The following is a 10,000-nucleotide window of genomic DNA, read 5'->3' as shown; positions in this document are numbered from 1 at the left end:
ATTTGGGGAATTAACTTAGTCATCCTACGCTGGACACGTTCAAGTGAATTTATATCCATTCTATAATATGGCGACCAAAACTGAACTGCATAATCTAAATGGGGCCTAACTAGAGCAAGATATAGCTTGAGAACCACACCAGGTGTCTTGTTACTAACGCTGCGATTAATAAATCCAAGTGTCCGATTTGCCTTATTACGAACATTTATGCATTGATCCTTTTGTTTTAAATTCTTGCTAATCATAACTCCCAGATCCCTTTCGCAATTCGACTTCGCAATCTCAACACCATCTAGCTCGTATCTTGTAACCCTATCATCATTACCTAACCTCAGAACTTTACATTTATCAGCATTAAACTGCATCTGCCAATCCTTCGACCATTTCAAAACCCTATCTAGATCAACTTGAAGTGATAGTGAGTCCTCCTCCGAATTAATTTCCCTACCGATTTTCGTATCATCGGCAAATTTGCAAATGTTGCTACTCAAACCTGAATCTAAATCATTTATATATATTATAAACAACAGAGGTCCCAGGACAGAGCCCTGAGGCACTCCACTTACAACATTTTCCCACTCTGACTTGACTCCATTTATACTAACTCTGTTTCCTTTGGTATAGCCATGCCCTAATCCAGCTTGATATAGCACCTCCAATACCATGAGACTCTAACTTTTTAATCAGTCTTACATGTGGCACTGTATCAAAAGCTTTGCTAAAGTCAAGGTACACAACATCGCAATCCTTACCACTATCAACTGCCTCAACAATGCTAGAATAAAAAGATAACAAATTTGTTAAACATGAACGGCCATTTATAAAACCATGTTGCGACTCAATTATTAATTTATGTTTTTCAAGATGAAGACGAATTTTATTTGCTATTATAGATTCAAGTAACTTTCCCACAATAGACGTTAGGCTAATTGGTCGATAGTTAGACGCAAGTGATCTATCTCCTTTCTTAAAAACTGGTATCACATTAGCAACTTTCCAAAACTCTGGCACTCTGCCTGACTCTATTGATTTATTAAATATGGTTGACAGTGGGTCACAAAGCTCCTCTTTGCATTCTTTAAGCACCCTGGCAAACACTTCATGCGGCCCTGAAGTGTTTGTCACCATTCCTTTTCCCCGTCCCATCCCATTCCTTATCCTGACGCCTTCAGAGCGCTATATAGTCGCTCTCCTGAATAACATACATACATGCAGAAATTAATTTTCACAATCGAGAACTTTTTCTGACATTTTGAGTGGATTTCACACTAAATCCAACTCCTCATCACTGAGTTCAGAAAAATATATATTAAATTAATTTTCTAGTGTTGTCATATACTACAAAATTTAATTCATTGTCAATTCTGGAAGCACTTTGTTATCCCTCAACCCGTCCTCTTCATAGCACGTCGCATTTTGACGTATACTTAGTGCCAAAAACTGTCGTCCTAGAAAATGGTAGTGGCTCGCGAAATTGACATACTTTCCTGTTTTCTGTTTTATGTCCGTTGGTAGGTTAGGATTAGGGCACTTCAGTACGACAGTTTCTTGACGTTGGAAAACCTTAGGAGGACGGGCTACATCACCACAGCAACAAGAACTGATGACTGTTTCTCAAACGTTGCAACATTTTTTTATCTTAAATTTTTTTGTCAGTCTTCCAGCTTGCTCATGAATGCTTTCAGATAAATATTTAATTTTATGATAGTTGTATTCCTTGTGTCTGAAAAGTGTCTATTGAGCTGCTCAAAAATATCAGTCAAATAAGCAAGGCGCATGATCCATTCCTTATCCTACCAGGTAAAAAAATACATTTTACCCTGAACTATAAAAAAATAATTTGAGATCGTCTCCAAGCCCAGTTACATTTCCTTTTAAAAATCATTGAAGATCGTGTGGATAAGAAGCCATTGACGGCCAACATCCACGTCAGTACACAATTGCTTGAAAAGTCGTGATTTGAGAGCTCCTCCTTTGACAATATTCATGATGTGAATTCTTTAATTCAAAATCTTCTCCAGTATTTTTGGAAGGCAAGTGCTTGACGATAGATCATATATTGAATGCCTTTTAATTTTTGGAGCTCGTTAACTTGGAATCTCCAACATTTTTGGAGTTTCATTAACTTGAAATCCAGAATTTGTCCCTAGCACAGCTGGTGCTCCATCGGTACAGCGTCCACAGGTTTTGTTAAAATGCAACAACATTTTCCACATGATTTCTATTTACATATAAGTACGTCTGTCTGTCCTCCAAAAAAATCTCCATTTTTTGACATAGTCATCCTTATTCATGATGACCACCGCGTTGAGTTTGTCAGCCTTGGTGGTAGTGTGAAGAGTTGCATCTCTTTTCTTTTTTAACATTGTGCGGTCTCAATCTGTGGGCCTAGAGTTTTTTTGGACGAGCTGGGTATCCTGAGGTGGCGCTCGTGCTGTGTAAAATGCTTCGGGTATCTGTGATAAACGTTTGTGACATTGAATTGGTGACTGCGTGCAGGGCAATTATCAAGTTTATAGCGGAGGCGGCGTACCGGACGTTTTTACGTCGTCACGAGAGACGGACCTTACCCCTGTGACTTTGACTATCTCGGATTGGAGTGGTGCCATCATGTATGTTAGCATTCATGGGGCGCCTTTGGAGTTTTCGGAGGGACTGCTGCGGTGTTATTTCGGCCAGTTTGGAGCTGTTGTCAGTGTGTAGTTGTACGTGCTCTCCTCGGGAATGCTCAAGGGTATGCGGACTAACATTCGCACCCTGGGAATGCGGCTGCGGTCGGACATTTCATCCTCGGTGAAGCTCCTGGGTTATTACGTTCGGGTGTATTACGCCTGCCAGCCTCGACATGTTATCGTTGTGGTCTCTTGGGCCATCAGGCTGCTGGGTGCTTTGCGCCTGCCGTCACGCCCCTGAACGTCTTCCATGAGGAGGATTTCCCGCCGCTCCCTGTGGAGGAGGATTCCGTAAGGGAGGATGTGGATGTCCCGTGTGCTGATGCGGCTCCCCCTGTATCGCCCGGCGTGCCTCCTGATGTTGCAGCCCTTCCTCCTGGAGTTGCGGTGCCGTCAGGTGGCCCTCTTGCTCCGGTCGCTGTCCCATCTGCTCCCGTGGGTCTTCCGGGTGGTCTCTGTGCTCCATCGACGTCGTCGTCTTCATCTCCTGCTGCTGCGCCTGGCCCTGAGCCCTCGCCTTGTCACAGCTGTGATAGATGCTGGGGTGGCTGCGGGGCCTCCTGCTGTGTGTGGCCCGGTTTCCCCTGCAGTTGAAGCTGCTGCCATTCTGCGTCTGTGCGCCCAGCCCGTGTTTCTGGCTCTGCCTTTGGCTCTGATGGTGTGCAGCCGGTGCCTAAGCGTTCTCGTCGTTCCTCTTATTCCTGGACGGATGTGTGGGATTTCAGCGACTGTGCGTCTTCCGATGTCGACGGGGAGATTCCGGATGCGTCGCTCTCTCCTGCAACGGTGGTGGGAGAGGTCCATGTGCCTCCGGCTGCAGATGACTGTGGCTCACGTTTCACTTCTGTTCTTTCTCCTGCTGAGGATTTTCCGCAGTAGGGGGTGGTTGATCCTCCTGCTACTGGTGCTGGTGCTGGCCGTGGCATCGTCATGGTGGTAAAGAAGGATCTCCGCCGTGGGGGGTCCCCAGCAGGTGCTTCATCCCGTGGTTAGCGAGGAGGACTATGCGGCGCCCGAGGTAGGGCTTAGTGTGCACGCTGGTGTGCAGCCCCTGTGCGCCCCCTGGTGTGCAGCCCTGTGCACCTCCTGGTGTGCCTCAGAGTGCGTCGTCCTGTGCCCGGCCCCCCTAGAAGGAGGCCCAGTCCTTTCGCCTTGGCCTCCGGGAAAGTGTGTCGCATCTACCACGGTGAGGTTTGATATTATAGATAGCGTGCTACCTGTTCTGTGGAGCCCTACTTCCATTTGGGTTCCGCGGGCACGGGTTTTTATGGATGGTGTGCCGGATTCCATGCCTCGGCCGCGTGTGCCTCCCGGTGGTCAGGTCTCGGAGCACTCCTAGTTGCTTTGGAAGGTGTATTGTTTGCGATTACCGGCACATGCATTTCCGGATAAGTATGAGTAATCCGTGTGGTTGGTTTGTTTTGTTTATCTGTTTGGGTGTGTGTGGCTCGTTTTCCGGGTGCCTGAGTGTGCACGGGGGGTGTCATTATGCGCTCGTGTGGGTGTTCCTCATGGCTCCTGTAATGGGCCTGATCCGGTTTTTACATGTGCATGTGTTATTTGTGCACTTGTTTGTATTTTGCTGTGTGCCCTTCGGGATGTTTTATTGCCTGTGGCTGTATTGTTATTTTCTATTTGTGTCCTGTGTTTCTTTTATGTATTATTTTATGTATTCCATTTGCGTGTGTATTTGTTTAATTCTGTTATGTAATTTGCCTTGTATATTATGTTGTCCTGCGGTGTGGCGGTACTTGGTGTGTGTTGTCCTGCGGTGTGGTGGTACTTGGTGTGTGTTGTCCTGCGGTGTGGCGGTACTTGGTGTGTGTTGTCCTGCGGTGTGGCGGTACTTGGTGTGTGTTGTCCTGCGGTGTGGTGGTACTTGGTGTGTGTTGTCCTGCGGTGTGGTGGTACTTGGTGTGTGTTGTCCTGCGGTGTGGTGGTACTTGGTGTGTGTTGTCCTGTGGTGTGTGTTGTCCTGTGGTGTGTGTTGTCCTGCGGTGTGGTGGTACTTGGTGTGTGTTGTCCTGCGGTGTGGTGGTACTTGGTGTGTGTTGTCCTGCGGTGTGGTGGTACTTGGTGTGTGTTGTCCTGCGGTGTGGTGGTACTTGGTGTGTGTTGTCCTGCGGTGTGGTGGTACTTGGTGTGTGTTGTCCTGCGGTGTGGTGGTACTTGGTGTGTGTTGTCCTGCGGTGTGGTGGTACTTGGTGTGTGTTGTCCTGCGGTGTGGTGGTACTTGGTGTGTGTTGTCCTGCGGTGTGGTGGTACTTGGTGTGTGTTGTCCTGCGGTGTGGTGGTACTTGGTGTGTGTTGTCCTGCGGTGTGGTGGTACTTGGTGTGTGTTGTCCTGCGGTGTGGTGGTACTTGGTGTGTGTTGTCCTGCGGTGTGGTGGTACTTGGTGTGTGTTGTCCTGCGGTGTGGTGGTACTTGGTGTGTGTTGTCCTGCGGTGTGGTGGTACTTGGTGTGTGTTGTCCTGCGGTGTGGTGGTACTTGGTGTGTGTTGTCCTGCGGTGTGGTGGTACTTGGTGTGTGTTGTCCTGCGGTGTGGTGGTACTTGGTGTGTGTTGTCCTGCGGTGTGGTGGTACTTGGTGTGTGTTGTCCTGCGGTGTGGTGGTACTTGGTGTGTGTTGTCCTGCGGTGTGGTGGTACTTGGTGTGTGTTGTCCTGCGGTGTGGTGGTACTTGGTGTGTGTTGTCCTGCGGTGTGGTGGTACTTGGTGTGTGTTGTCCTGCGGTGTGGTGGTACTTGGTGTGTGTTGTCCTGCGGTGTGGTGGTACTTGGTGTGTGTTGTCCTGCGGTGTGGTGGTACTTGGTGTGTGTTGTCCTGCGGTGTGGTGGTACTTGGTGTGTGTTGTCCTGCGGTGTGGTGGTACTTGGTGTGTGTTGTCCTGCGGTGTGGTGGTACTTGGAGATGGTTGTCGGCCCTTCAGGCCGGTCGTGATGTGTTCTACTTATTTTGTTTTCCTTCTTTTGTATTGTATTATTGTATTTATCAGCATGCTCTGCATGTAAATATATAAATATAAAAAACTACCACTATATAAAATAAAACTTTCTGATATCTGTTCGGCACATTTGTTTCCTTGGCTTGAATCTATATCCTCGTTAGTTTGTTTTATTTTTTTTTTTATATTTTTATTTATTTATTTAGTATAGTCTTGGTTACAGCAGTTGATTTGTTGGCAATGTATTTACTATTTGTAACTGCAGAATCTAGATATTAGCTCTTGGAAACCACCTTTCTAACCAATTGATTTTTCTTCTGTCAACTACATATATTTGTCTCTACCTCCCCCCCCCCCCCCGCCAACACACGCACACATCCCCAGGAAGTGGCCCATAACAGCGGCCCAACTACCAGGTACCTATTTATTGCTAGATGAAGAGGAGCATCAGGGAGAAAGAAATTGCCCATTTGCCAGGGATCGAACCCGGGCCCTTTAAGACTACAACCCCAGAGTGCTGTCTACTCAGCCCGCGAGGCCCCCTTTCCCCATGTACTCACCTAGTTGTATTCACCTAGTTGTGCTTGCGGGGGTTGAGCTCTGGCTCTTTGGTCCCGCCTCTCAACCGTCAATCAACAGGTGTACAGGTTCCCGAGCCTGCTGGGCTCTGTCATATCTACACTTGAAACTGTGTATGGAGTCAGCCTCCACCACATCACTGCCTAATGCATTCCATTTGTCAACCACTCTGACACTAAAAAAGTTCTTTCTAATATCTCTGTGGCTCATTTGGGCACTCAGTTTCCACCTGTGTTCCCTTGTGCGTGTGCCCCTTGTGTTAAATAGCCTGTCTTTATCAATCCTGTCGATTCCCTTGAGAATCTTGAATGTGGTGATCATGTCCCCCCTAACTCTTCTGTCTTCCAACGAAGTGAGGTTTAATTCCCGTAGTCTCTCCTCGTAGCTCATACCTCTCAGCTCGGGTACTAGTCTGGTGGCAAACCTTTGAACCTTTTCCAGTTTAGTCTTGTGCTTGACTAGATATGGACTCCATGCTGGAGTCGCATACTCCAGGATTGGTCTGACATATGTGGTATATAATGTTCTGAAAGATTCTTTACACAAGTTTCTAAAGCCGTTCTTATGTTAGCCAACCTGGCATATGCCGCTGATGTTATTCTCTTGATATGAGCTTCAGGGGACAGGTCTGGCGTGATATCAACCCCCAGGTCTTTCTCTCTCTTTCTGACTCTTGAAGTATTTCATCGCCCAAATGATACCTTGTATCTGGTCTCCTGCTTCCTACCCCTATCTTCATTACATTACATTTGCTTGGATTAAACTCTTAACAGCCATTTGTTTGACCATTCCTGCAGCTTGTCCAGGTCTTCTTGAAGCCTCAAGCTGTCCTCCTCTGTCTTAATCCTTCTCATAATTTTGGCGTCGTCAGCAAACATTGAGAGGAATGAGCCTATACCCTCTGGGAGATCATTTACGTATATCAGAAACATGATAGGTCCGAGTACAGAGCCCTATGGGACTCCACTGGTGACTTCACGCCATTCTGAGGTCTCACTACTCACTGTAACTCTCTGCTTCCTATTGCTTAGGTACTCCCTTAACCACTGGAGCGCCCTACCAGTTACTCCTGCCTGTTTCTCCAGCTTATGCATCAGCCTTTTATGGGGTACTGTGTCAAAGGCTTTCCGACAGTCCAAAAAAAAAAAAAATGCAGTCCGCCCATCCTTCTCTTTCTTGCTTAATCTTTGTCACCTGACAAAGTGTGTGTGTGTATTTTGCGCATATGTAACGTTGCTTTAATATTGCACATAATCACAATTCCAAGGGTATATGTGTACCACTGAGACTGTGTGTATCCCGCAGAATCGCAGCCAACCTACCTTGGTGAGGAAGCAAGGTGGGCCCGGGAGGATGGGGGGCACCCACCTCACTCACCTGGACATTCTCAGGATCAATACTTTCTACCGCTGCCACCTGTCGCCCCCGCCGTCCTCCTGACCTACCTGGACCAGCTAACGACTTCTCAGATCTGCCAAACACCTGTCATGGATTGTAAACAACCATGCAGGCGTCCAACACTCGGTTTGGACTGTAAAACGACCATTTATGCTTGTACTTAATAGTTATGCTCTTGTATGACCCATTAGAACTTGGGTTTCTTAACTCCTACTCTTCCTAATAACAAGTGTTCCAATATGTCTTGCATATTTACAGTTTTTTAACTTAGTGTTTGTTACATATGGCATCGTTGAAATACATCAACATCTGTTCCGACACGTTAACTTCTTTCATGACCAGCTGGGATGATCTTGATAGTGACTCTGGAAATAGATACTTTAATCAGCTGTTGATATCTCTAATGCAGGAGGCCTCCGACAACAGCTGTACCTTACTGGTCGTTGGTTTACCACAGGTGACCTCTATTAAACTTATGTCATGCATATTATAAACTGTAGCGAATAAGGAGGGGGGGGGGGAAGGGTTGTTAAAATAAAATTTATAAATAATACTGGCTGGTGAGTACTCCTCTCCTCGAGCACTCGCTCCAAATTCCTGTGAAAAGACGACTCCTCTGTGTCTGCAGGTAATATTTGAGTACCTGCTGTGACGGGACGCGGCACTGTGGTCGTACCGGGCAGCTGTGACGGGACACGGCACTGTGGTCGTACCGGGCAGCTGTGACGGGACACGGCACTGTGGTCGTACCGGGCAGCTGTGACGGGACACGACACTGTGGTCGTACCGGGCAGCTGTGACGGGACGCGGCACTGTGGTCGTACCGGGCAGCTGTGACGGGACGCGGCACTGTGGTCGTACCGGGCAGATGGAATGTCTCGCATATTAATAATATACAAAAAAAATCCGTATTGGCCTTTGCAGTGTGGAAAGTGGGCAAAGTGGAAGTAAACTCGGACATTAACAAATTTACTTAAAAATAAAGATAAAGAAATAACGACTGACTTACACCACTAGGCTAATACACAATCTATATAAATAAAAATGAAAATGTTCGTTTGTTCAAAATCGCTAATCTCCGAAAGTTCTTCACCGATTGCTTTGAAATTTTCAAACGGTGTTCCATTCGCATCCGAGCGGGTTTTTATATACATACTACATTTATGTCACGTCTGTGACAGGATAAAAAAACAAGCTTTTTTGAAAAACAATGCCATCTGTTGGACATAAGAGCAACACACGCTGTAATCTCCCAAAGTTCTTCACCGATTACTTTGAAATTCTGACACAACGTTCCATTCGAATATGTACGTGTCTTTATATACCTACTATATAGATGCCACACCTGTGGCAGGTAAAAACATTTTTTTTTTTAAATAGCGCCATCTATTGCACGTAATAATAGTACAAACCTTATCTGTCCCTGCAGATAAGGTTCTTAGCATTGGAGGCATGAAATGAAGGCTTGTACCGCATTGGGGCTTATAACTGTAACAAGAAACGGCCTGTCCTGGTACAGTTCACTAAAGAGGCAGTGGATTACATACTGCAACACAAACACTTACTCAGAGGTAGCAAAAACTATTACAACGTGTATATTGACAGATACATGACAAAAGATGAACAGATAGCCCACAGGGCGAGCCGACCTCCACGACACACCTCTTCCCATTTGGGCTGGGTCTGTATAATCGGATCTGGGAGTCGTCGTCGGTCCCTGAGGACTGGCTCGATGCCGTTGTCCTCCCTGTTCACAAGCCAGGGTCTCTGGGAACATCCCCTAAGGACTTTCGCCCTATTGCTCTTACAAGTTGTGCCTGCAAACTCTTCGAACATATGGTTAACGTTCGTCTGATGTGGTTCCTGGAACACCATCACCACCTCTCCTCCTCCTCAATTTGGTTTCCGCAAGTGCCGCAGCACAACAGATGTCCTGGTGAATTTTGAGGTCTATATTCGTACTGCTTTTGCTGCGAAGACCTCCGTTGTTGCCGTCCTTTTTGACCTGGAAAAGGCTTACGACACCACTTGGCGATATCATATCCTATCCCAGCTTCATTCTTTTGGCCTTCGAGGTCGTCTCCCTCTCTTTCTCCGCAGCTTCCTCTCTCGTCGTTCCTTTTGGGCCAGGCTTGGTACCGCGCTCTCTGCCTCTTTTCAGCAATATGAAGGTGTGCCCCAGGGTAGTGTTCTGAGTACTACTCTTTTTCTGGTTACCCTCAATGGTCTTCTTTCCTCTCTTCCTTCAGGCTTCCTTCAAAGGATGACACCATCCTTTGACGCAGGGCCTTGCATATTAGGCCAAGTAGTGCATTAATTCTGGCTATTAGGTACAACCACATGTTCGATTGTGTAATATATATATATATATATATATATATATATATATAATATATATATATATAT

General features: G+C 46.5%; 1 protein-coding gene across 9 annotated transcripts in view; it reads left to right on the top strand.

Moving 5' to 3' along the window:
* Positions 1–8,147, top strand: part of LOC123751004 (low choriolytic enzyme) — a 26,948-nt gene extending 18,801 nt beyond the window's left edge. For all 9 annotated transcript variants that reach the window (XM_069334473.1, XM_069334470.1, XM_069334467.1 and 6 more), the window contains one exon: positions 7,502–8,147. In XM_069334473.1, the coding sequence (XP_069190574.1) occupies positions 7,502–7,636 (135 nt within the window). In that variant the 3' untranslated portion in view covers positions 7,637–8,147. The remainder of the gene's footprint in view (positions 1–7,501) is intronic.
* The last annotated feature ends 1,853 nt before the right edge of the window (positions 8,148–10,000 follow it).

The sequence above is a fragment of the Procambarus clarkii genome, chromosome 31, assembly GCF_040958095.1.
Source record: "Procambarus clarkii isolate CNS0578487 chromosome 31, FALCON_Pclarkii_2.0, whole genome shotgun sequence".
NCBI classification, from domain to species: Eukaryota; Metazoa; Arthropoda; class Malacostraca; order Decapoda; family Cambaridae; genus Procambarus; species Procambarus clarkii.
The sequence above is the reverse complement of the archived record's forward strand: the minus strand, read 5'-3'. Positions and strand labels throughout refer to the sequence as shown.